This window comes from Cryptotermes secundus, unplaced genomic scaffold, assembly GCF_002891405.2.
Source record: "Cryptotermes secundus unplaced genomic scaffold, Csec_1.0 scaffold1523, whole genome shotgun sequence".
Lineage (NCBI taxonomy): Eukaryota > Metazoa > Arthropoda > Insecta > Blattodea > Kalotermitidae > Cryptotermes > Cryptotermes secundus.
In genome coordinates this window covers 82,380-110,157 of record NW_019730123.1, presented here as the reverse complement: position 1 = coordinate 110,157, position 27,778 = coordinate 82,380, and the positions used below count along the sequence as shown (strand labels likewise).

General features: G+C 45.1%; 1 protein-coding gene across 1 annotated transcript; it reads right to left on the bottom strand.

Moving 5' to 3' along the window:
• Positions 1-1,657: 1,657 nt before the first annotated feature.
• LOC111866313 (probable RNA-binding protein 46) lies at positions 1,658-22,969 on the bottom strand (the record flags this gene model as incomplete). Its single annotated transcript, XM_033752199.1, is given in 2 exon segments — positions 1,658-2,434; positions 22,401-22,969. A coding segment is annotated over 1 exon segment (677 nt), but the record flags the coding sequence as incomplete, so codon positions are not given.
• Between the last annotated feature and the right edge of the window lie 4,809 nt (positions 22,970-27,778).

Here is a 27,778-nt window from a genome sequence, read left to right as displayed (position 1 = left end):
CAACTACGCTACCGGGATACAAATCATAACAGAGGAGGAAATTTCAAGCACTTATGTACGTACAATATATTGCCCATGGCGGTAGTCTTGTCCCTTGCTTAGGGGTTTATCCCTCACGGTTGCGAGTTCGAATCTCAAATTGGTCAAACACATTTATTAGTAAGCTGAACAACCTTACTCGTTTGGTCAAACACATTTATTAGTAAGCTGAACAACCTTATTCGTTTGAGCGTACACAATACGTGTACATCTACAGGTACACACAGAGAGTTTGTCGGCCGATTCACAACGTTCTTCTCCAGTAATAAATTCCACACACAAAATGGCTACTTTACTTCAACACAACACAGTATTATGTTAGTCAGCGCTGGAAAATGGCTAACTCCATCTTAAAAGGTGGTTGAGCTTACAGACAACAACTACAGTTCAGTGTCCTTCTCCTCTCCTCACAAAATTTGGTCATCCCATCTAACCGTGTCATAAGGAGCCAGTCAGTGCGTGAAACCCGTCTTGATAATCAAGAGGAAAGCTAATTTTGCAACTTCAGGTGAAGTGGGTCACATACATGTTGTACATGCATTTAGTTTCTCCTGTACCAAATGCAACAAAAGTCAAAACCAGAGATCAGGATAAACCAGGTGTAGCGGTGTGGCGGTCAAGTGGATGAGAATTTGGTAGGTCCCTGGTTAATCTCCGCAAAAAAAAAAAATCTCTTCTGACTTAGTTTTCATGGATTTTCCTCAGCCCCCTGACAAATTCCGGATCAATTAGGCAACGACCGGTTCCGACACCTTTTCCATTCCGTTATTCGGTATAATTATTCTAGCATTCGACTCTTCTTTTTTCAATGGCTCTTCCAGCCCATTCAGGGCCCTGGCCTCTTATTCAGTTCCGTAATCATTTTCCACATAAGGTAGGGACTCTTTGGACGAGTGAACAGCTCCTCGCAAGGCCTCTGCCTAACACAAGCAATGAATAAACCCATACACAAAACATCAATGCCTTAATTGGGATTCGAACCCACGATCTCTGCGTCCGAGCAAGCGAAGACAGTTCACACCTTAGACCGCGCGGCTACTGTGACCGCACTAGCAATCGACGCTATATGGTGTCAACTACCAACAGCGTGCTTAAATGAACCACTAAATAAACTGAATCATTACGCCTTGTATAATTTGAGATTCTTTCTGCTCTCTTCATCGAGCCGTTTTATTTTACATGTGCAATCTCCAAGCGGGCTTGCCTGCGGTACAGGCGTTTCAACATCGGCGGCGATAAGAAGGGGACTGACACGATTTTTTACGTCTGTTCCTTTTCGAGAAACTAAGAACCAACTATCAGGGATTCCGATTTTCTAAGTTCTTCCTGCGAATTCAGGAATAAAATCTTGAAATATGCCCTAATCGCTTCTTGTAACATACGCAACTATTCACCTTCTCAACAGTTCTCTCTTGTCATTCAGTATGGAACAACCTAACTGCATTTACGCCTAACAGTGCGTCACAAAGGAAAGAATATAGGGCAAAGCGGCTTCTCACACGTATTTTCACAAATGGCAATTATAATTTGTTATGAATGTAAACTGTGAGTTCAAGAGCCTGTATTGTTATACTGGTTTTGTATATGCTAAAATATAAGAAACAAAAATCCAGTGATTACCTTGGACATGGTTTCTTCATCAACATCTTGTTCGGGTATAGCCCAGTCAATCTGGATTTCATAATTCCATAACTGCAAGTGACCTGGGATCAGCTTCCTCCTCGCCATGGCAGCTGCACGGTGATTCTGAAATTCCACGAAAGCAAACCCACGGTTCTTCGTTTTATCCACAACACTACTGTACAATATCACATCCGTGATTCCTTCGACGTGCTTACTTAGTTCGTCTGCGATTTCCTGCTTACTTTTATTTTTCGGTAAGCCACCAACAAACAATCGGCAGTTGTCAACCGATTTCACAACGCCAATGTATCGCCTTGGTCTCACTTCATAGTTGTCGAGTTCTCTAATGGCTCTATCGGCTTCACGGGGGGTTGTGAACTGAATAAATGCAAACCCTCGATTAGACCCTGAAAAATCCATCATTAGGCGTACTTCATAGATGGTCCCAACCTTTTCGAAAATTGGAACCAATTCATCTTCGTATATATCTCTCGGCAATCTTCCTACGAACACTTCACTGCCTTTAGGTGGCGGTGGCCCTTTCCAATGGGGCGGAGGTCCGTATTTTCTCTGCCCATTAGTCTGCATAAAGCTATAGCCTGTCCTCCTGGCCATGGCTAGTAACCTGGTATTCACATCGTTTTGGAAGTCGCACTCACGTACACCGGCCATTTCAGCGCCAAATCTAGGAATCAACTGCACTCGCTCTTGCGTTCTGCACCTGAGTGACTGTGTACTATTGGACGAACCCCCTCCACCTCTTGAGGTGCTGCTAACCGGCAAGTTAAAACTGATTGGTTGACCGGATAACATGCTATAGCATCAGTAGTGACAACCCAAACACCTACTTTCTAGCACCATAATCATTTTGGGAGAGGGGAGGTGGACCAGGAAAGCACCTGTTATACCAACGCGCAGGCATGTAAGATCGGATTCAAATCACTTGACGTTTGACGAGAATGGAGTTGCTGCGGCGTTGCCAATTCGTCATTCCGCACACGTGGATGTAGTAGCAGCTGCGTTAGGAAACATCAAAACGGACTAAGTAGGAATAAAAGTGAACTATTTGGTAAGAATAAATTAATAAAATATTAACTGACTGTTTGTATGCTTTTTTTTTTCGAAAGTGTTTCTTTTATTGCTAGTGGGGTGGGACTAAGTCCCTTGTACTGCGGCCACTTCTGCCCTATTGTACCAGCCCCACATGACAGGTGAGGGTGATTGCGGAGCAATTGGTGGAATGAAGATTGTCACGGGAAACCGAAGTACTTGGAGAAAACCTGCCCCAGCGCCACTTTGTCCACCACAAATCCCACTTGACCAGACCCGGGATCGAACCCAGGCCGCCGCGATGGAAAGCCAGCGACTATGGCGCGGCCATTCCCTAAAGTGTTACTTTCACACAGTAGGGAATTAGCCTTTGTCACAATATTCGAAACGAGTTCAGAGTACAACATATTTTTGGAAGTTGTGTAGGTTTGTCGCTTTTTGGGAATGCTTATGTGTGTTCTGGGTCACACTAACACCTCGGTACCGTCTTTTTCCCCTTTTCCCCTTACATACGCGCGAAACAGGAAGGAGACCACTGGGAAGACCAAGGCGTAGGTGGGTGTACAGTATTAAAATGGATCTTAGAGAGATAGGATGGGATGGTATGGATTGGGTTGATCTGGCTCAGGATAGGGACCGGTGGAGGGCTCTTGTGAACACGGTAATGAACCTTCGAGTTCCATAAAATGCTGCGAAATTCTTGAGTAGCTGCAGATTTGGCTTCTCATCAAGAAGGGCTCAGCTCCGTGTGTAAGTAAGTAATACGCACGAAACAGTCGCCTGGCATACACAACGCGCTTCTGCTGTCAGGTCCTGCCACCTACAGAAACCCAGTCTGCTTCCTTATTTTTCAGCACTTGTTTGTGAAAAGAAATTATACACATTAAGGGCGCGGGCACGCCAAGGAAACTGGCAACCGCAAATTCCGAGAATTGTTATCAGCCTAAGTTGAACACTTGTTACCGAATGGAGCAGCGCAAATTGAGGAAACTGCGTTGCCGTTGCCAGTTTCCTTGGTATGCCCTCGCCCTAAAACTATTTTGCGAACGTTGCTACCTATGACTTTTACTTGGCTTCCTGAGCGACATCACACAGTTCGGCCTACCAAAGCTCACATTACTTGTCCCCATCTGAAAAGAAAACGACACGGCTTGAACAAGCCATTGCTATTAAGGGCCAAAGGCAAACTAATCAATTATAACGTTCCGTGGTCTTCGGATCCCCGTTTGTTTACATAACCGGTGGCCAGCTGGCATGAGTTCCGCGAAGTGTGGACGAGATAAATAAAGACGAAAGAGAGAATGTGACAACACCCGCGTTATCGGAGACATAATGCGCGCACATTTTAAGCCGACATAGATTTCTCAGGCAGCTAGAAACAAGCGACTGTGCCTTCTCGTACCTGTGCTTTATCGGTCAGCCAAAATCCGGCATGTGCTCTCCGAGATGTGTTACCAAATCGCGACTGTCTTGGATAAAGGCCCTAAAATGCTAACTGCTTGGGCGCGAAACGTGACCTTTGACTCTACACAATCAGAAAAACGAGGGCCTTCACCAAGTACAAGCCTCTTCTGGGTTCACGAAATGTTTGTCCGCGCGCGCATGATACTTGGTTTGAAGCGAGCAGCGGCGGGCTGCAACTTGGCAACATCACACGTCTCTTCCCGGCTAGTATTACAGGCACAGCGGCCAGGCGTCAAACTTCATGAGATTTTAATCCTGCTTTTATGTGTATCCAGCCAAAATATTTAAGGAAAAAGAGCTGACTTAAAAAGCTTCCTTAATTTCTTCAAAATATTGTCACGTGTTATGCTGGATGGCGAATTGGATTAATTGGCCACTTTACCAAACCACCCGGAGCTACCAGTAATTACAGCGCTATCGCTAATCTACACACTTTACAAATCACAGCAGCACCCGCTAAGTATTTTCCAGCCTGCTGTCTGCACCAGCCGTTCCCTAGCAGCGGCCTCTAATAATGGCGATTCTTCAACTTGCCACGCTCAGGTCCTTCTGTCACAGCCGCGCGTGCAGAACTCTTATTCAAATGCAAACTCAACTATAGCGCCATCTCTTCTCAGCCTCCCTTGCAGAGCTCAATTGATTGGACTGAGTCTGAGTCTGAGTCTTATGTTATGACCGACGGTCAGTCGGCCAGTCTGGCCTGGAATAAAGCACCCATTTGGGGCTTACCGTCAGATTTTTATTACTATCAGACAGTTGCGTTTTTTTTTATGCGGGGCGCTCTCTCTGACGAGAGGACGAGTCTGTCGTACACAATTGCTGCCAGCCATCGCCAGCTTAGTCTTTATCGGGTCCGAGTCCCGTGGGACTCGTGACCATATTATACTGTCTCAGGTTCGAGACTTCCCTTTTCGTCACCTCGTACGACTCTCAGAGGGTATTCGACGCCGCCTCCACACGGGGGTGAGTGGATTGCCCTAACTGTCTCTTTTTAACTCTTCGGCACGGACCACATAGATAATCCCCCCCGTTTCCATTGCAACTATACTGTTGTGTCTCGCTTCCGCGCGGGAATGTGTTTACCAAGCCGATGCTCAGAAACGGCCGTTTGTTTATTCGTCTATTGCATAGCAACGGTGTACTCGTTGTTTGTGTCGAGGTCTTTACCTAGCAACGGGTCTATACTCCACAATATTTTTCTGAATAATAACCGGCGCTAACGGGGCGTCTGCACACATAAATTAGATTTGGACGCCGGTCAGTATACAAGACGTTCAACTGAAGTAAATAGGCCGAATGGCGTAATACAAGCATATCCGCAATGCGAATACATATTTATGTATGTATATATGCGTTTATAAAACGTTCTCATGTTGATGCGTATATTCGTGCATAGAAAAGGTTAGGTCTACTGGACATGTAGCTCGCATGGGGGGAGTAAGGAAACATTTTTGAGCGGAAACCTCTTTAAAATGGCAGCTATGAATACTGAGGCATGTACTGGACAACAACAACAGACTATGCGTTGCTGAAGGGGACGCACCATAGCTCAAGCGGTTAGTCGCTGGCTTCCCACCGCGGAGGCCCGGGTTCGATCCCGGGACTGGTCAAGTGGGATTTGTGGTGGACAAAGTGGCACTGGGGCGGGTTTTCTCCGAGTACTTCGGTTTCCCCCTGCCAATCTTCATTCCACCAAATTCTCCATCATCATAATCACCCGGGGCACATACAAGAGGCCAATCAGTGTCCGCCGTGCCGAGTGGACCCAGTTGGACTCCACCCCCCCACTAAGCGAAAAAAATGCGTTGCTGAAGCAAACTATTACATGATTTTACATATCCCATCTACAAGGACATGAAGCCTCAGATGAGACTCGAAGATGATCCGCAATTTGTGAGTCGGGATGAGTTCGGAAGACGCCGTAACCAGTTCGCCTGAGAAGAAGAGGGAACAAGTTCTCGCTTATTCAACTGCAGGCAATGAAATCCTGTAGAGCAATCGGCCCTGTCATTGGAGTACAGGTAGAAAGCCTCCAAAATGTTGAATGCTTGATGTACACTGAAGAGGCTGGTAGCCAGACTATATGTTACTGAACTGAGAAAAATCGCGGAAAGCTTCTGTGTTGCCGGTATCCGGGCCGAATAACGAAATGGGTGAGTTCCGAATGCAAGTCAGGCGCCTTACTGCTTTCGGAACCATCTCTGTAGGATATCAAGGTGAATCAATGCGTTTTGATCATCTGAACAGGAGGGACTCACTCTAGATTGGATCCAGCCCCCCTCCACAAGGCTCAGCAACGTTGCCTATCATTTTCCGATGAACTATAATCCGACCGCTGTTTAATGACCCCTTGTATCAGAATTGAGGTTTGTCCACCTCGAAACAGCTTTGGCCGACAGTCACGGGGCAGGCCAGGCTCGTTATCAGATGTAAATTTTATCTGGGAACTTTGTTCCACTATCACAACTTTCCTGACTGCGTTTGGAGTTGTAATGATATGACAACAAAGCTACATTCGTCAGGAGTTTGTGTTGCTACGTCATATGCAGGCGACGCTGCTCCACTCTACAGTGTTTGGTTTCTGGATATATGGAACTCGAAGTTAATCATTTTTAGCCATATATTTTATTCCTAGTTTCTGCAAATATCATAAATTCTCCAAAATCTGTTTTCTTATTTTCCTGTCTAAGTGTGTTTTGAGAAAAGAAAGCAACTCGAAAAGGACATGTTACTCTAGACTGTGGTCTTGTGTAGTTTCGCAGGAGTTTGACGGCCTTCGCGAGTAACCAGCGCCTTAGAAAGATGATCCAGAACCTCGGTAACAATCTGCAACACTATACACTACTACCGTATTAATGAGGCTGTTAAATAGCTATCCGTATGGGGCACAGGCCTTCTTGCGAAGCTCGCTTAGTCAAGAAATATCCCACATTTTGTGGAACACGAAGGCTCATAACCGTGTTCACAAGAGTCCACCATCGATTCCAGTTCTGTGCGAAATGATCAGAACCGGATATACGCATATTCTAAGTTTGATTCCACTTGCAGACCCAAGCCAGTGGACATTCTCTTCCTTTTGGCGTTACAGCCTGACTTTGGGCCCTGGCCTACCTCCGTGAAACTCTCCGTTTCACTTCGGTTTACTAGATCTTACACATCCGGTAGGACTCCTTGGGCGGTTGAACAGCTCGTGGCAAGGCCTCTCTACCTGAACACAAACACAGAAACACACATATACACACACTAAACATCCAAGCCCTGAGTGGGATTCGAACCCACGATCCCTGCTTCCGAGCGAGCCTTAGACCGCTCGGCTACTGTGACCGGCAGGCCAGCGGAGAAGAAATGGAGTAAATGAAACTAACAGGGAGGCATAATACAAACTGGAGGTTCCATCCCTTCCACTGTCTGCGTAATATTTAACCTGCATTGAGAAAGATGCCAATATATACATTTTTTTTCCTTGGCACTAAAGCCCCAGTGGGGCTAGGCCTACCTCCATGAACTCCGCTCACTTCGGTTTTTCTATATCTTACACATACGGTATGACTCCTTGGGCGAGTGATCAGCTCGTCGCAAGGCCTCTACCTATAGACAAACGCAGAAAAACGCACACAAACATCCATGCCCTGAGTGGGATTCGAACCCACGATCCCGGCTTCCGAGCGAGCGAAGACAGTGCATGTCTTAGACCGCTCGGCTACCGTGACCGGCAATATATATATATAATCAGTGAGAGCCATCTAAAGCGCTGTTCATCCCCATGAATTAATTCTGTAAAGCACAGTGTTACTACATATACCACTTGCTGTAATATTAAAAGCCATTTGATTCCTTCCCATAGAATGTGTTCTTTATGGGTTTTGTTTGATTCTTAGAATAAAGAGCGATTATTTCCCTAGACAATGTAAACCAACTGGTCCTTTATTTCAGCATCCTGTTGAAATAGTCAACTATCTGATTTGCAGGGGCAACTTCTTGGCCTGTTCGTGGACTGTTGCTGTACTACGTTGACACTGACATGTTTCGACTTCATGGGGTCATCATGAGGTAGATACTTTTACATAAGTGTTAAACTGTTTTTTTTTGTAGTCAATTGATCTAAAACCCGATTAAAATTGATTCCTGTTATTATTGAATTTAGTTTAAATTAGTTACAAGGTATTTTTACTGAATACCGGAAACGCGGAGTATAGAGTGGAAAATAAATACGTTTTAACTAATTTAAAGTAAAGTAAACAATAATTGGAATGAATTTTAACCAAAATGAACTGGAAAAGCAATACATTGCAGCAATTACGTAAAATTATCTACCTGATGATGGTCTTATGAAGTCGAAACATGTCACAGAAGCAACATTTATAACAAGAAGTTGTGGGGAGAACCAATCGCCTACCCTTCTTTCACTGCAGAAGCACAAATACAGACGTACGTAAGTCAATAAAACAATAACATAAACCCGACTTCTATAGAACCTGAATTGCGCATGTATTAAAACAATTTAAAGTGGTGAAGTTGTTGTAATTTTCTTCGGTTTCGATTTCGGATAAATTGCTGCTGGCCTTCGCCAGCACAGTAATTCTTTATTCCGGACCCCGCGGTTCCCATGCTGTATTCACCTGTCTCACGACGCTCACGACCGACTGTGCTCAGCAGAGCAGAGCAGTAACCTGCTGCCGGTCCTCGCCACCACAGTCATTCTTGCTTTCTGCTCCCGTCGGGGCACATACCACTAACGTGTTTTGAAATGGGGTCTCCTCCCCAACGAGAAGGGGCGCCACGTTTGTTGCATCGTAATTCAGCACGAGTGTACCCACAGTCACTAGGGTATTTCTACCTTATGGACATCACACATACTTTGGTATTCACTAAAATAAATAATATTTATGTAAGATATACAGAGTATCTCTGTCAATGCAGCCCATCCCTCAACTTATTTAACCACTTCGAAACGGAAGTTAATCATTCGAAAGGTCAGGACTGACTGCCGCCTAGCTTAAGCCTGAAGAGTGCTGTATTCTGGGATGTAACCACGTGTAGCCCGTTGAAAGGCAACCAGCGTTTCGGAGAAACATATCGCCTCCATCTTCCGGGTAGAACAAGCCGAGGAAGATACCAGCCCGAAAGCAGGTGGCTAGCCGACCCTTAAGATGCAAGCGATATGTTCCTCTGAAACGTCGGTTGGCTTAGGTCTGTCCTTGTCCAATTGCGCATCAAATTGGATGATTTTGGATGATTTCTGTCTGCTTCCAGCGCCATTTATTTGCGTAATCATACACGTAAAAAACATCCCTGTAATAGACCATAGAGGCCCATAGACGTCGAGGCTCCCACATTTTCTAGACAATCTGCTCACAGATGGTGGTGAGGTTAGGAAGTTTGAAAGCCACGTGCAAATCGCGGGCCAGTGGTACGGAGAACTCTGTTCTGCAGGCGCTGCAGTTTCAGGGGCTGAGCGTCCGCCGCGCGCTCCCACGTGTGACGAGCACAAGTCATAACTGACCTAATTAGGGGTGTTAATGTTAGTGCTTAAACGCTCACTTCTGAACATGGAATGGGTCCTTAATTACATGCGCAAGACCTTGGCTACGGTCCTTTCGATACGGAGTCTTCATGTCGACCTTGTGCTTTTTGTGTTTTTCTTATCTTCTTTTTGTAGTTCATTGGGGTGGGGTGAGACTGATTCCACTTGGTGCTGCGGCCACTAACTGGCCTGCTGTACCAGCCCCGGATGATAGATGATGAGTGTGAAGCAGTCCGCGGAATGAGAATTGACGGGGAAAACCGAAGTACTCGGAGAAAGCCTACCCCCGTGCCACTTAGTCCACCACAAATCCCACATGACCTAACCCGGGCCGCCGCGGTGGGAAGCCGGCGACTAACCGCCTGAGCTATGGCACGGCCCATGTCAGATGACACCAAGATACTTCCCGTTATTTACAAAGGGGAGTTTCCTTCCGTTTAGGTGTAGTACGTGGTCAGGGACCGCAGGTCTTCCTGAGAAGTTCTCCCGACTTTTCCTTTCATTGATGCTCATGTTCTAGCGCTCGCGCCACGATTTCACTTCAGAACAGGAAGCTCCTGTTTCTCTGTCTCGTACATAGCGGTATCATCGGCGAACAGAGCAGGTGTCGGGGGCATCATTTGTATGCAGGCTGTACAGCAATGGGACAAGACGGAACCTTCAGGCAACCTTGCCACTCTTTCTCTGGGTGTGGAAAATTCGTCTTTTATTAAAAACTAAAACTCCGTGGTTTTAGTCCGCAAGCGAACTATACCGACTGAGCGACCGCCGCTTGTCGGCGAAGTTAGTGCCAACTTTTGCGGATAGAGAGTGTCGCGTGGTCAAGGCAACGGATTCCCATGGCCGTTAATTTCGGTTTTCTAGACCAGAGCCGCTATTTCCTTGAAAACCTCCTCAATTATCCTCACGAGGCTGAGTGGACCCTGTTCCAGACCCACTACTTCTCAGAAAATCTGGTAGCGCCGGGAATCGAACCCCGACCTCTGCATCTGTAGCCAGGAACTCTGACCACTAGAACACAGGCGGTCTTCATCTTCTACTGAGACTTCAACTTCTCTCTAAGTGAGAAAAGAAGCAGGTAGCATAATGAGACGCCGAATCTTCTGACAATTTACAGTAAAACTTGGTTATAGCAACATCGGTTTCTGCGACACCTTGTCTATTGCGTCAAATATTCAATGGTACGAACCAGTTCCTCATAAAGCAAGTGTTTTTATACCTTGCTTAGTACGACATGCACAGATGCATCAACCTCGTATGTAACGTCATTTTCATTCCTGAATTTCTCTGATATGGACACTGAACGTAATTTAGAAAGTGTGTATTGGGCAAGTAACAGGAAACAGATGAAGATAACTGATTACTATACTCGTATCTAGGTACAGTAAGGCACAACAATTGATGTAATCTACTGTAATTTGGTGAGTAGGCCTACCTTTAATATACAGTATTAGTGCGGTGTGTATTGTCAGTGAAAAGCGCTGTAATATGTCTTTGATATTACACATTTGGGCAATTCCACGTTAATGTTACGTTAGTCTGTACTTAACTACGTATTTCACTAAAAAATGCAACATTTTAACTCGGTTTTTGGTAGATTTTTACGTGACTAACATAAGGCTACTGTGGAAGTGCCCATTTCGGTTACAACGACATTCGTTTATAACGACACTATTTTTAGGTCCCTTTGATGACGTTATAACCAAGTTCTACTGTATATTGTAGGCCAAAGTGTCACGTTGTGTTGAAGGCTTTCTCGGTTTCGAAGAACACGGCAGCCGTTGACATACGTATTATTGTTGCAATATAGAATCACGTGACCCGCCAGCCTCCTACTCGTATATTGCAGTGCCGTGCCGTGATGCTCACGAAAGCCAAGGAAGTTTCTTTCCTCACCGTGTCTTTGCAGCGTTCTCAAAATCTGCTTCCCAGAAAGTCTGAACGCAGAGGAGCGGAGGCTGATTGGACGTAAATTCATGAAAATTTTGGGTTCTTGTCGTGTTTTGCCAAGTTAGGTTATGGGTTTTGCTTCCTTCTCAGATGCCCGGAAGGGAAAGCCGAAGGCAGCGATAAGTGTATTGGGGGGGGGCTGTGACTAGAGACGGGGTATGGATCGGAGAATGGATTTATTGACCCAACTCGGAATTATACGTAATTACAGCGCTACTGCTGGTCTCCACAATTCATATATCTCTCTCTAGCCTACTGTGTCTTCAACAGCCATTCCCTAGCAACGGCTTCTAGCAGTGGAGATTCTTCGGCTTCCCGCGCCCAGATCCTATCTTTACAGCCTCCCGTGCAGAACACAATTCTCAACTGACAACTAACTGGGTCCCAGGCTGACGGCCATTACACACCAACCTTCTAGACCTCTCTTCACAGGCTGACTTTAAACTTTCAGCTGACAACTAACAGTTTGAGTCTGAGTCTTATGTTACGAACGGCGGTCAGTTGGCCAGTCTGACTTGGAATAAAGCACCCACCTGGGGCTTACGACCAGATTTTTATTACTGTCAAACAGTTGTGGGTTTGTTGATGTGGGGCGCTCTCTCTGGCGAGAGGACGGGTCTGTCGTTTGCAATTGCTGCTGGTCCTCGCCAGCGCAGTCATTCTCGGGTCCGAGTCCCGTGGGACTCGTGGTCATATTTTACTGTCTCAGATTCGAGACTTCCCTTTTCGTTGCCTCCTACGATTAGCAGGGTCACGGTGGAGGTATTCTACCCCGCCTCCACACGGGAGTGCAGAAGAGATTTTAACGTCTAAAAAATTTATTAAAGGTTTTATAAAGCAAGTTGCATGTGAGACAGATAATAACTAACAGGAATAAATAAGTGATGTTCAACAGGATGCTACGATAAAATATTAGGATATCTGTACTTTCTAAATAATGATGATGATGATGATGATGATGATGATGATGATAATAATAATAATAATAATAATAATGTCAAGACTCCTGGTAACGCGACAAGAAATTAGGTGGGTAAGATGTTTGCAATTACAATTACAACCACTCAGAAACGTCTTCCAGGCGATGTAACCTGCCCTGTCTGTCGTCTTCTGGTTCTAAGCTGAGCTGGTTTCTTCTGCTCTCAGCTCTGCTCCGTTCCGTTCTGGTTTGCTCTTCGCTCTGTTCTCCTCTGTTCTGTTCTATTCGCTTCTGTTAAAATCGACAGTCGGACGGACTAGAAGACACTTTGTTCAAGGGTCCCGTTTCACGTGTTCTGTGCACCGGTAGTTAATGTGTTCCTTACCGCGGGAACTGCACTAGTCCTGATTTCATTTCCGTGGTAACATCTGTTGCGTATGCGTTGTCGCGTGAACCTGTTTCAATGTTACCCCGACAACGACACGGAACCGTGGATACCGAGCGGTTGCTCGCCCACTCTGGTTCAGATATTCTGGCTTTCAGGCGGCACGCCACAACAACACCAGGGCTCAGCTATTGTTTTACAGGGATATGATTACGTGAACCGAGTGACGAGGAGGACCCGTCTGGAAGGGCAGGATCTCGGTAAAGATATGAATACAATGCAGAATGCAGAACGCTTTTTCCGACCATTCTGTGTCTTTACGAGTTACCGCGTGTCTTGTCACCAAGAAAACTGGCTCCTCCTGTCCATGTTTTTTACATTGCTTATTTAACGACACTGTCAGTATCAAGAGTTTACATTGTCGGATAACAGGATGGTGTGCTGTAGATAGTTGAATGAGGATTTGCGGGGAAAACGAAAGCAGTCAGAGGAAACCCGCACCAGTGAGACTTTGTTCCTCACAAATCCCACATTACCTAAGCTGGGATTAAACACGGGCCGCCGCTGTGAGAAAGCGGCGGGTAACCGCCTGAGCTATAGCTCGGCCATCTTTGCACCTGGATAGTAATTAACGTCATAAAGCTGCAAAGAAATACGGAATTCTGTTTTCTGCGATATGACACCGTGTAGTCCGTTGAAAGTCAAGCGCCGTTTTGGACCAACGTGTCGCCTTCACCTTTGGGGTCAAAGAATAAAACAAGCAAGAAACCAGAGTGAAGCAGGTAACAAGCAGGGCGCTTAACGCTGGCTTCTTGTTGCCCTTTTCTTCGGTCCTGAAAATGGAGGCGATATGTTGCTCCGAAACTTGGGTTGACTTCCAGCGGACTACACGGTGTCATATCCCAGAAGACAGAACCCTTCATAACCACAGCTGTGAGAACCTTAATCCTACGTACTGCACAGAGGTGTTTATTGAAACTTCGATCAACGGTCACTCCATTCCGTGCTTCCTTCTTCCTCCTTCCTTCCTCCTTTCTTCCTTCTTTCCTTCATTCGTTCCTTCACTCAATTGTTCCTTCCTGCCATCCTGCCTCCATTGTTCCGTCCTTCCTTCTTCCTTCCTCCCTCCTTTCTTCCTTCACTCCATCATTCCTTCCTCCTTCCCTCACTCCATCTTTCCTTCATTCGTTCCTTCACTCAATTGTTCCTTCCTTCCTGCCTTCCTGCCTTCCTGCCTGCCTGCCTCCCTCCTTCCTTCCCTCACTCCATCATTCCTTTCTCTTTCCCTCACTCCATCTTTCCTTCCTCCTTCCCTCACTCCATCTTTCCTTCATTCGTTCCTTCACCCAATTGTTCCTTCCTTCCTGCCTCCATTGTTCCGTCCTTCCTTCTTCCTTCCTTCACTCCATCATTCCTTCCTCCTTCCCGCACTCCATCTTTCCTTCATTCGTTCCTTCACTCAATTGTTCCTTCCTTCCTTCCTTCCTGCCTGCCTCCCTCCTTCCTTCCCTCACTCCATCATTCCTTTCTCTTTCCCTCACTCCATCTTTCCTTCCTCCTTCCCTCACTCCATCTTTCCTTCATTCGTTCCTTCACCCAATTGTTCCTTCCTTCCTGCCTCCATTGTTCCGTCCTTCCTTCTTCCTTCCTTCACTCCATCATTCCTTCCTCCTTCCCGCACTCCATCTTTCCTTCATTCGTTCCTTCACTCAATTGTTCCTTCCTTCCTTCCTTCCTTCCTGCCTCAATTGTTCAGTCATTCCTTCTTCTTTCCTCCTTCCTTCCTTCCATCATTCCTTCCTCCTTCCCTCACTTCATCTTTCCTTCATTCGTTCCTTCCTTTGTTTTTTCGCGTAGACCCGTGACTGAACATTAAATGGATAAAAGCAAAAAAGGCAAAGTTGTCCCTGTGCTTAATTAAGTAAGTACTATGTCATGAAGGCGTATGGGGGAGTGGATGTATAGATCCACATTTTCTTTACCTCGACGCTAACTGGAGGTGAGTGGTCAGCTTAAAGCTCCGGCCTCTTTACCCTCAAGGAAAGCTCACGCCGTACCCACTGGACAGGAGGTTCGGTGGACCGCAGAGCTGGTCTGGACGACGTGGAGAAGAGAAAATTTTTGATCCTACCAGGACTCGAACTCCAAACCGTCGGTCTTCCAGCCTGTAGCCGGTCGCTATCCCGACCCCTACATTACCATCAGTGCTGTTGTACAGCTGCATTTTGTTGTGCCACTTGGATAGCGTATTTACCTGTTGACAGAAAGGTTACATAACAGTCTCTTTCATGAACTGTCAGTATACTCTTGGAAATGCGGGCGACAAGAAACCATTCACACGTACATATGTATATGTGTATGTATGTATAACATATATATATATATAAATGGACATATAGCTACATGCCAGTGAAATTCCTTTCTGCTCGGAAACCAGCCAGCATTATTCCTGTAAGGGTGTACAGTTTCCTTTAAAGCCAAAAATGTATTGAACCTGAGAGCAAATCGTTTCCGTCCGAAGGTCTGTTGATTTTGAAATGCATAGAACGGCGCTGTCAGTAGCTCAGGCTGCGAGCAGAGCAGCAGTGAGGAAGGAAACGAATAGAACGGCGCTGTCAGTAGCTCAGGCTGCGAGCAGAGCAGCAGTGAGGAAGGAAACGAATAGAACGGCGCTGTCAGTAGCTCAGGCTGCGAGCAGAGCAGCAGTGAGGAAGGAAACGAATAGAACGGCGCTGTCAGTAGCTCAGGCTGCGAGCAGAGCAGCAGTGAGGAAGGAAACGAATAGAACGTAGAATGAGGCGGAAATAACCTTATTATAGGTACACTTCGGGCGTTCACATGGAGGGAAGGAGGAAAACCACGAAAGGCCTCAGCCAAGGTAACCCATCCGAACTGCCAGACTCAGAACATGAAGCAGGAACGCCGCTCACCGCGAAACCGTGTCAGCCAGCGGTGAGGCATGTGACTAGCTTTCCGAAGATACGTAGTCTCTTCAAGCATCAGCCTCACTGCACACTTCCGTGGTTTTACTAGACACTCGCTGTACACTCCGGGACACATTAGGCCGCTTCCGATCCTACCACATACCTAACTCTTAATTCTGAGCATATCTTGTAACGCCGTGTAGTCTGGTAGACAGACATAGACGTTCCGCAATAGTTTTCGTAAGATTCGCAGCTCCGATATATGTACTGTCCTTATTAGAATAAGACGTAAATTGCCTCTACGTAAGCTGGATATACCTTTGTTGACAGATTTATGCTCTGCACTTCAAAGTGACCGGTGCACCACCGGCTGCAAGGTGCATACGACTTTTGCCGATGAATTAATCCGCCTGTTGGCCGATAACTTTCGGGATGAAGTAGTTACAGTTCACAGATCACAGGTAATGTTGAAAATGCTGTCCATCTACAAACAGGCATTCCTCGCACTAGCAGCAGTGGTTCCTGGTTACCCTATGAAGCTGCTCCGCAGGAAAATAAGCATTTTCCCTGCGAACTTTTCCTTCTAGGTCTTCTTCCTTTTGAGGCTACTGTTGTAAACTTTGTCCTTCAAACAAGCTCAGAAGAAAAAATCAGAAGGACTGAGGTCAGGTGAATATGCTGGCCAAATACCAGTGCTAATAATTCTATCCCCGAAGTCATCGGACAAAGCCTGTATAGACATACATGCAGTGTGGGCAGTAGTTGAGTCTTGCTGACACCAGCCTCGGGGTCTTTCTTTTTCTTTAACTCTGGAAAGAACTGCCCGAGAGTGACCTGTACATATCCCTCACAATTGTTTCATTAAGAAACACATGCAGAACAATCCTAATTGCACTTGGAGCACACCAGACACCAACTTCACTGGATGTAGCAGGACTTCGTGAGTTCTGTGAACCTCAGTAGCGGTTATTTAGCGTATTTATGTATCCCTGTAAGTGAAACAGACTTCATCAGAAAAGAATGTCAATTGCGGATGGACCTCGCCTTCGACGACAGACTGTAGAAACCAACAACAGAAATGAGCCCTGCTAGATTGATCGCGCGGCTGCAAGGCGTGGATTACTGTTGTTTTAGAGGGTCTAAGCTTCAGCAATTGTGTTGCCCTTCCTGCACTAGACTCTGGCACTCAAGTCTCTTGAGGTAGACGTTTCAGTGATTATCTTGGTGCAATGTTCAAGTGTGGCCCCTGTGTCATCTAACTTTTCCACTTGGCGCTTTTGCTTTTGTTTCTTGTCTGTTAAGTACACTGTTGATCTAAGTTCATTCATCAAATTGTGAATATTTTTCCTCTGCTGGGAACTCTCTCATCATGAAATTTACATAGAAAGTTCTACTGACTTCTTCATCAGATCCGTATCTCACGCGGTGTCATACAGAAATACACGTTGCTGTAAAGTATACCGCACTATGACGCAACAGACTGCGAGCAAACGGCTAATGGAGCTGATAACTGCTGCCCACGGCAAATAAATCTTAAACAAATTCCCACGCATGAACCGCACTGCTCGCTGTGAAACATAATACCGTCAAGCGGTCCGCAAAATTAATAACTCACCTTAATTCCAAACGTCATCGGCAATCAGGCATGCTGATTCCTCTGCAAAATCCGTATGCACCTCGCAGCAAGCAGCGCACCGGTCGCTGTGAAGCGCAGAGCCATGAACCGGTCAACTAAGGTTACAACCTCCCTGTACTTAGATGGTAGTCTACATTTTACTTCATTTCACGATATCATGTACTGTGTTGAGCGGAACACGCAGAAATATTTCCCACACATTATGTTTACCTTGGAAGTTTAATTATATTATTTAAATTTATTTTTATTTTAATTTTATTCGTCATATCTCTCTTATTTGTTGATTTATTGCTGCCACAATCCTGTTGTATTTGCAACGGAGACAAGAAACAAATATTATAAAGAAAAAAACCAACCTCAGTACCTCCAAACTTCCTAATCTTCATAGAACAATAACATGCACTAAACTATACTGTTCTTTAGAACAAAGGCTGCCTGTAAAAACTCATCAAATATACCTGAGCCCTAATATCTTGAAATGGCGCCTAATTTATACTGCCATATCAAATCTTGTTAATAATGTAGGCTAGAAGAGTTGTGTAGAGTATTATGTAAGCGAAATGTGTACGCTAAAGCTTGCGGAATTCATCAGAACTACCTAATCTCTCATTTCTACAGCAGGCAACAGAGCGTCGTGGCTACATTTCTTCGACTCACAGCTTGCCTCACTATAGGTCCTAGACATTAGGCTACACCTGCTGGAAGGAGCGTTGTGTTGGCATTGCCTAAAACTGCTGTAATGAGGTTGCACTAAACTGGTAAATGATATAACTATATATTAAGTTATATGAAGTTTAATGGTGTTCTATTAAGTTAAAAGGGCATGAAACACTGTAAGATGCTCCTCGATCATAGCATAAAACTGCAGTAGAACCCTAATGTAAACAGTTACTTAGCATTCTCGTAATGAAGTTACGCCGGAGAGTGTACCGCTCTCGTGAAGTCAGGGGTTTGATTCCCGATCTGTATTCTTAATCTTGTAAAGTGTTTGGTTTCACCATCCAAGTTCGCATTGTCTACTTGATTTCACGCATCGAAGATCTCGAGGGTTCTCGCTCACCTGCATGCTTCCAAACCTTCCGTTCAACAACAGCTACACGACTTCAACAGGCAGAGTTGGACAACATCACTGCTGACCAGCACAAGCTACCTGATTGAAGCAGTACATTAACATCGTACCTGGCGATAACCTAGTCCTGTTATCTGATGGCAGCACATACACACTATCCTCCACGTTTTTAGGCGTGGTGACACACTCCTAACATCCTGAGTGCGCGTGTGAAATACCACCCTATCACACGCGACACAAAAACCAAAGGTCATTACACTGCTGCAAGTTCCCTGAGTAAAGTAAGTAAAGGTATCCCTGTAACAGGCCATGAAGGCCCATAGGGTTGTGAGATGTTGAGGGTCCCACATCTTCTAGACAATTGGCTCATAGATGGCGGCAAGGATGTCAGCCTTACACGCCGGCCGCCCTTTACGCCAAAGAATATTCCTGGTATTCATTTCTGTTAGAGGCTGAGTCGACCCCACGGCCATAGTGCGGCTGGAAGGATTAGATCAATTGAAAAAAATCTAATGACCTCATCGGGACTTGAACCCGCGACCTTCCCGGCTTGTAGCATAGTGCCTCAACCAACTACGAAAATGGCTCGGTCAGTCCCGCAGAAGACATGCTTCAGGCTTCAACTGTTTCCGTGCATAACCGGACCGTCACAAATATCGCTCAGAACACAGAAGATGGCAGCAGTGCAGCCCGCTGCGCGCACTCTTGCTCCTTTTCACTAAAACTTGATTCCCGGTCTCATCTGCAAGGCGCCTAAAGGATTTTTGAGGGAATGTTGAAACTTAGTACCGATTTCCTCTTCAGTGAGCGTTCGGTGTTCTGATTCTGTCCTTTGTATGTACTATATATCCAGTAGCGGTCCACCTAAATCCATTAAAAATTGAAGACACGGTTTTTCTTCCTATTTGGAACCGTAACGTTCCAAAATTTGTGCCGGAATCACTGAATTCTCGTGGGTATCATGTCAGCGTGCAACGCTCGGATGCAGTTGAGGCAAAGCAAGTGATTCAACTGACTGACTGACTGATACTATAGCAGAAGCTCAGCATCTCTGGATCGTGGCCGACAAGCACGCAAGGCACAAGCTCGCTATGTAGTAACTGTTCACAAATTTATTGGGGGCCTATTGGGCAAAAACTGAAATGCGCGACAGCAGGGGGACACAAGTAGCGGGTGCCCTACTCGGCAGGCCAAGAATTTGCGGCTGTCTCCCAGACGACTATCTGTGTGATGCTCGTTGGCGGAGTCAGATGTAACATAAACACTGAGAGACACTTCATACAGTTCACTCTTATTTTGACATACCCACAATTTTCTTCCCATGTATATTTTGCAATTTCCGCCTGTGTTCAGTTGCAGTGCACGTTATTCAGGCCGATTGCAAATACAAGACACGGGCGAAACTTTCTAAAACAAAACAGTTCTCATCTCCAGCTGCAGTTTCCACCGATAACCCTTCCATTTCTGAATATATGCGCCATCAACAAAGATCTGATTTCGCTAAAGGTCGAACCATATATCCCTCTCTCTCTCACCAGTCNTTCCATTTCTGAATATATGCGCCATCAACAAAGATCTGATTTCGCTTCTCACCAATGCATGGCGGTCCGTTCCGCAGCTGCTAGCAGCACTCGTACCTATCGTATCTTCTGCGATGCTGCGTGAAAGAAATCACAACTACGCAATATTTTGGCGTTTATACTTGAATTAATTCTTTTCATTTTGTGTTACTTTATTTTATTTGCAATTGCTTTGTGAACACTACTCGTTCCATACTCAGAGACTTTCCTGTTCGTAAATACGAATACACACTTCGACGCGACAATAAATACGTTGCTATGAGAGCTTCAGTTGAGAGGTTTCCAGTTGTACTAATCAAGTAAATAAGACTGGAGAAGTGTAATCCTTAACGGAATACATAAAGAGTTTCCACAGGCACTCTCTGCACCCCGTGCACGGATGGTCATGTACATGTACGTCTCAGACACTGTTAAAGTCATAATGTAATAAAGCATTCCATTAAAAGATCAAAACGAATCTGACTTTAACAGCAATGTCTTGAGGCCATGGGTGATTGCCGAATACGAAAGTTCTACAATATTGTGACGTGTCAAAGCATTGCCACGCAACGGCTCGATAAACACTCTGCATTATACGCACGCAACAATAGAACAACGGGGTTATGCAACCAGTTTCTATGCAAAGGCTCGATAAACACACTTCCGCGTAGGCAGTGATATTACACAACAATGTATAGTTTTCTGTAGGTCCGCCCCGAAAGTTTGTGTGGGCAGCAAAGGTCGTTTGCGGGCACTCGTAAGATGGAAGAATGAGTACCAGGCGGACTTGACTTGAGTTCCGAAGTTCCAAGGGAACAGCAGTGTGGCCAGAAGAACAGAAGACTTAGTGTGTGACGTTACATTTGCAGTAGTACATCGATATTAGTGAGACTTCTGCAGTTCCTGTGTTGAGGAGACGACAAGTGAAGACGGAGAATCCCAGTGCGTGTGTAACGGGAACTGTAAATTGTGTAAAGCAGCGCTGTAGAAATTGTAATTAAGAGAGAGTGTGTGTAACCGAAGTGCCAATAAATTCAATCGTCTGAACTAGAACCCGCTATTTCGTCATGCGTACCCACGGCACGTGACAATATACTTATAACATCCCTTCTGTTTAATTATTTCAAAAAGTGAAAGACTTACTGATATAAAATGTGTTTCATTTCTGAAACTTTCGTTTGAAACAATTTCCTCTGTGATGAACATTTAGCGAGATAAGAGCTGAAACACATGAACAGCAAGGCCATCCTTAAATATGGCCGATTTAAATGAAAACTGAAATGACTCATTGTTTGCAAATTAACTAGCATAAATTTGAGTTCTTTCATTCTGGTCCGTTACACTAACAATTACAAAGACAAAACAACTCCGTCCAGTGTGACTATTGAAGTTTTTACTACTTGTAAACTTAACACCCTTACATGTTTCGGTCCCTATAGACCATCATCAGAGGGACATCGATACTTTTTGGAAACTACTATCACAATACAAAGAAAACACAGCACGCCACGAACAAACACAGGATGAAACCAAGAATCTCCTTCTCAAGAGAGACACGCGGCACAAGTTCAGCCCCGTCAAGAAAGACAATAGGAGAAGGGACACGATCCTACTTGGTTTATAAGTTTTAACTTAAATAACGAAGTTTTGAAAACTTTAATATACCAAAAAATCTGCTGTAGTTATGGAAAAGTTGGATTTTGTATATATTGTGCGTTACAAACATTGTATGCATATGTATTTTAACACTCAAAACATCCATTGTGATAGTAGTTTCCAAAAAGTATAGATGTCCCTCTGATGATGGTCTATAGGGACCGAAACATGTAAGGGTATTAAGTTTTCAAGTAGTTAAAACTTCAATAGTCACACTGGAAGGAGTTGTTTTGTCTTTGTACTTAGCATAAAGTTTCGAGAAAATTCATGTTCCGTCTCAAGTTTAAACACGCGGACAGTAAACTAACAGATAAACATTACACGCCCTATAGTTCATGCAAATCGAGCAAACAAATTGTCCCTCTGCTTAGCACCGTTAGCATTCAGTTTCAGCACTACACAGCCGTCAGTGACCACGTTTTCCCTAACCCCAAATTTCCTACAGGGCTTCCATCAACCCAGCGGCTGTTTTACCATACAAATCAGTGTTTTTCAGTAACGTCACCCTGCGTTTGGCGAGGGATTACTATATATACAGATACAAATCTTGGGGGTAGAATTTTAAAACATGGACAATGAAGCGAGTTCAAATTTTCACTAACCGCCACTCTCTTTGTCTTCGTAACAATTCTTCTTCACCTTCGGATCAAAAATATTTTTATTAGGAAACCGGGGAATGGCCGCACTCATGGCAAAGCTGTTACCACTGCTGACAGATTAAAGAGGGGCATTCCAGAAGTTGCTTTAAGCAAAATCCTCTTCACGAAATGACAAAAGCTGATGGCAGAAGGAGGTCTACTGTCAGCGCGTCCGTCACCATATTCTCACGCAACTGTAAACCGAAACCACAAGAGACTGTTTTAATCATTCATTAATAATCCTTCGGAACCTTGATTACATTACAACTATGCCTTGTGCGTAGTTTCATACTGCGTGTAAGTTGTGTGCGTGTGCATGCGTGCATGAGCGGCAGACACACGCATTGCGCGCGTGTGCCACGCAACACCCATTCAGCAAGTAATTATCACTGCTCCGATCCGATGTTCAGAGTCTCCACGAACTACATCATCATTGAATGTAGGAACAGCTGAGTCTTCAACATGAAACCTCCTAGGAACGCGTCTCACTTCTGGTGCCATGCAGCACCCGGATTCCCGCTCACTAAACGAGACAGCACCGGTGACTGGCACATAACGCAGTCTGTGTTGTGCTTGCAGATAAGATGAATTCACGTGGCATGTACATGGACATCTCGTGCAGACGTGTGACCTCCAACCTACGACCTTGCTTCCTCTCGATGATGGCAGGACATTCTTAAGAAAAGGAAAAAAAAAAACACTGTCCATATTCCAACGTGATAAGACAGAGTTGTTTCTGGAAAGGCGAACTAGAGACTGCTGCTGTGTGACATCCGTATTTATCAGAACACGCCGTCACTGAAACATTTCAATGAATTCATGTCGCCCTTCATACTGACGCTGTTTATGACAAACTTAACAAGTGTTGCTTCCTTGAGGCGTTCACTCAAGGCTGCTGTTTGTATCACAGCGATATCCGCAGCACACATTCTCTTGGCGATTAGTAAATAAAGGCATTGAAAGGTTGTGGGGGGAAGTGGTCGTGATCTAATTTAAGGATCCATCTCGGTACCCACGCAAAACTTCAGTCAGGATTGTTGGTGCCTCGTCTCGGATTCGAATCGAGTACCACCCGAATACACACAATGCTCACCGTGTGAGTCAACGTCCTCCGGTTACTAATTATGATTGAAATTAATTGGTGCGATTTTATCGCGAACAGGTAACGTGCATATTGCTTGGGCACGGGATGCGTGTGTTTCGCAGTGACGCCGCGCCGGAAACCGTTACGAAGTGTGGAAGAATGTCTCTTCAATGCTTCAGAAGTTGGTTCCACAGCTGTCAATTAGATACAGGAACCAAAATTACGTTAATAATGATCACTTATGATAGAATATCTCCAATTTCGATTACTCTTCTTGAAGTGGTAAGATACACGTTAGCCCCATATCTGAACAAGGGGCCCTCCTTTACCCTTTATACCCATTTATAGGTATTGTCACGTGTATAAGCGACTAAAGAGGGGGTGTGGATTGCTGACTCGATTTATTGAACACTTGTATATTCAACTCGTAACTACAAGCAACTATATATAACAGCCTCCCTGATCTACACACTCTTCACATCACTGTAACTGCAGCACACATAAAGTCTTCTTTGTCTTCATTAGTCGTTTGCTGGTAACGGATCCTGACAATGTTCTCTGCTTACGTCCTTACAGTCTGGCGAACATCCCACAATACAACACACTAAGTTCAAAGTCAAAGTCACATTGCGACTGACGGTCAGTCAGTCAGTAAGTCTTGGTGTCGAGCCCTATTTGGGGCTCATGACCAGATATCAATTATTACCGTTTGACAGTTACGGTCTTGTTTCTGTGGGGCGCCTTCTCTGACGAGAGGACGGGTCCGTCTTCTGTGTATGCTGTTGCCCCTTGCCAGCGCAGTCTCAGAATTGAGACTTCCCTTTTCGTCGCCTCCTACGACTCGCAGGATCACGGTGGAGGTATTCGACCCAGCCTCCACACGGTGTAATCACTGACTACAAAGTCAAAGTCAAAACTCCACTAAGTTCTAAACTGTTTCCCACTGATAACCCATCAGCACGGACCGCGCAGAAAACATAACTCCTCATTGTTGTATTCATTGCGCAGCCATCGGTGCGAACCCCGCAGAAAACCCGCTTTCCAGCCAGTCCAATGGCGCGTTGGCTGCTACCTAGCAACGGCTGTTGTCTCGTCGTTTGTTTCGCGGTCGTTGTCTAGCAATGGGTTTATACTCCGTAGTACCACAACTGAGAATAGTAAATAGCCTACATAAACTATAGATTAATAAATTTAAATTTTTATGAATTACTCAGTTTTTTATGTATTCTGTTTATATCTCGCTATTAACTTGCTAGATGCTATACATGAAATCATAAATGATCCTGTTGGTAGTAGTGCGATTATGACCTAACTGAACGTTTCGTTGACCGAAGTTTGTCCCGTGTGGGATGACATGACACATTCTTCTGGGAGTCCTGCAAGGATTAGTATACAATTGTAATTGGGCTCTCGCATCCGGACTTCACGCATTCGTCAGTATATAGCAATATAATAGGGTTCAGTTCAATTAATGTCATCTGTGTTCTATTCACCAACAGTAGCAACTACAAGAACAATAATAATTAGGCTTCTGCTTTAAAATAAAATATTGCAGTCTTACAATTTGAACAAGTAAGGGGTCATGGTAACTTCATGAAGTTCTGTGAGGACAAAACAAAAATGTAAAAAGGTAGAGGAATAGGGTTGCGAGACGTCAAGGCTCCCACATTTTTCCTAGACAACTGGCTCACAGATGGCGGTATGGTTATCAGCCTTACGCGCCAGCCGCCCTTTACCCCGCAGGAAGATTCCTGGTACTCATTTCTGTTAGAGGCTGAGAGCATAGTGCGGCTGGAAGTATTAAGTCAATTTAAAAATCCAGTAAACTCACCGGGAAGAGAACCCGCGACCTTCCAGGTTGTAGCCTGGTGCCTCAACCAACTACGCCACCGTTAATTTGTGAAAACATTCGTTCCACTGGAACACTTATACCTGGTGAACTAACAGTATATTCACAGTAAGCATTAAATGGGCCTCGCCATAGCTCAAGCGGTTAGTCGCTGGCTTCCCACCGCGGCGGGCCGGGTTCGATTCCCGGTCTGGTCAGGTGGGATTTGTGGTCGACAAAGTGGCACTGGAGCAGGTTTTCTCCGAGTACTTCGGTTTCCCCTGCCAATCTTCATTCCACCAATTGCTCCACAATCACCTTCGCCTATCATCTGGGGCTGGTACAATAGGCCAGACGTGGCCGCAGTACAAGGGACTTAGGCTGAAAACCCACTGACGCGACTGGTCGCGAGCGGCTAGCCGCTCTTTGTCGCGCGCGTCCGTTAGTTATACTTAATAGGCGTGCGACAGCTCTGCCGCCTGTGTGCCGCGTTCCAAAACTTAACCGCGCGCGGCTCATAAAAGCAATACAAATAAGGGCCACGAGCGACAACACTCGACAAACCTCGCGCGGCTTGTCGCTAAGTGGGTTTTCAGCCTTCGTCCCACCCCACATGCAGTAAAAAAAAAAAGCATTAAATGTGTTGGTTGGAATAAGAACGTAGTAAAAACGGTTGACTATATCAAGCCAACGGTATTCGGTATTCTGCTCGGTACTGTTAGTTCACTTCCGCGTTCGTCCTTGCAGTACAAAATTAATCAAACACAGCGTCAGCACTTACGCACACTCAACTCTCTTGCGAACAGAATCGTTTGACTTTTCAGTAGTGTTCCATTCAGGGCAAATATAAAGTTTCATCCATTCAAATACCGATGTACCACAAAATGAATTTTTTCCTTTGACTGCCGATCCCCGCCGTAGCACTACCTGAAAGAAAAACCAAGGTTGCCTGTGTGTAAATGTTTTTGCGAACAAAAACCGACAATATTTCCGTAAATTACCCTCAAACGACCGCATTTACAGATAGCGATGAAGCTTGTTCTTTCCTCCAAACATCAGTATATAACACTTGATGAACCTACTGGCAGAAATACTGTACTAACTGATTAACCTCGAGCCGATCTCTTCGGCTCTGAAAGTTTCAACGCAAGTACTCCTTACCGAACTAATCGGTTCATGTCATGCGAAATCATCATTCGCAAACCTGAAGGATTCGTTTGAGAAAACTGTCACTAATTTTGTCTTCTGAGAGACTCGTGTTTCACCGATTTTGTTACTCAGATTTTCTGTCAATTGCTTTAATTCTTTAGCTGCTTCAGTTGTGGAAGCAGACTGTCTCGCCGTACTTTCTTCGCAAGAATAAAAACCAGAAATCGCTACTCTCATTTTGAAAGAAAGGAAACAATGTCGGGCACCTCGGCTAAATATATTTCGATAAGTCTAGTGCCGGCAAAAAAACGACATCAAATCCTGTGATGCGATCAGCTTCATCACAGAAACTCTGACGTTCAGTAGCACGAACTTTGCACATATGGAAATGTTTGTATTGTGGCGTATAGACCCGTTGCTAGGCGGTGACTCTCTAAACAGCGGTCGTTGCTAGGTAACTCCCGCAAAAAAACGAGCGCAACAATAGAACTGTTTTTCTCTGTGGTCCTTACCGAGATGACAGACCCGACCTCTCGTCAGAGAGGGCGCCCCAGATGGACAGCACAGTAAATTTCATATAAGGAGAAACATCTTGTCATGAGCCCAAGTCGGGGTTCGACATCAAGACAGACATACTGACCGACCGTCAGTCGCAATGTGACTTTGACTTAGTAACTTTAAAAGGCTTAAACTTGGCGGCGGTCAAGCATACGACCGTTGAAGTGACTAGACTGCCATTGTAGCGGAAGCTACTAAAATAGGATGTGCTGTACTGAGCCTGGACTCACAGAGGCCCTGTATATATTCCATATACATTTATTAACATGTTTAACATGTAAAATGTAAATATCCATTACATTATGACAAATGACTTATTACTGCAGACAATGACTCTGACAGAAGACAGACCCGTCCTCTCGTCAGAGGGCGCCCCACAAAAACAAGACCGTAACTGTCAAACAGTAATAAATATCTGGTCATGGGGCTCGACACCAAGACTGACTGACTGAGCGACCGTCAGTCGCAATGTGACTTTGACTTAGTCGCTTGAATTATGAGACTTAGGCGCTGTCTACTGCGCTACCGAGCTGCGAAATGTACGATTGACGAAAGACCAAGTATAATCTTATGAGACAATCCCATCTTCTCGGCAGAAAAGATGTTACATAAGGACTCTTACAGCAAGGGTTCAGTTGAGGGAAGAATTCCTTGTCGTGGGTCTCAAGGGGCTTGACGCAAGACAAATTGATTGACGGTAAACTAGCAGTCGTAAAGCAACTC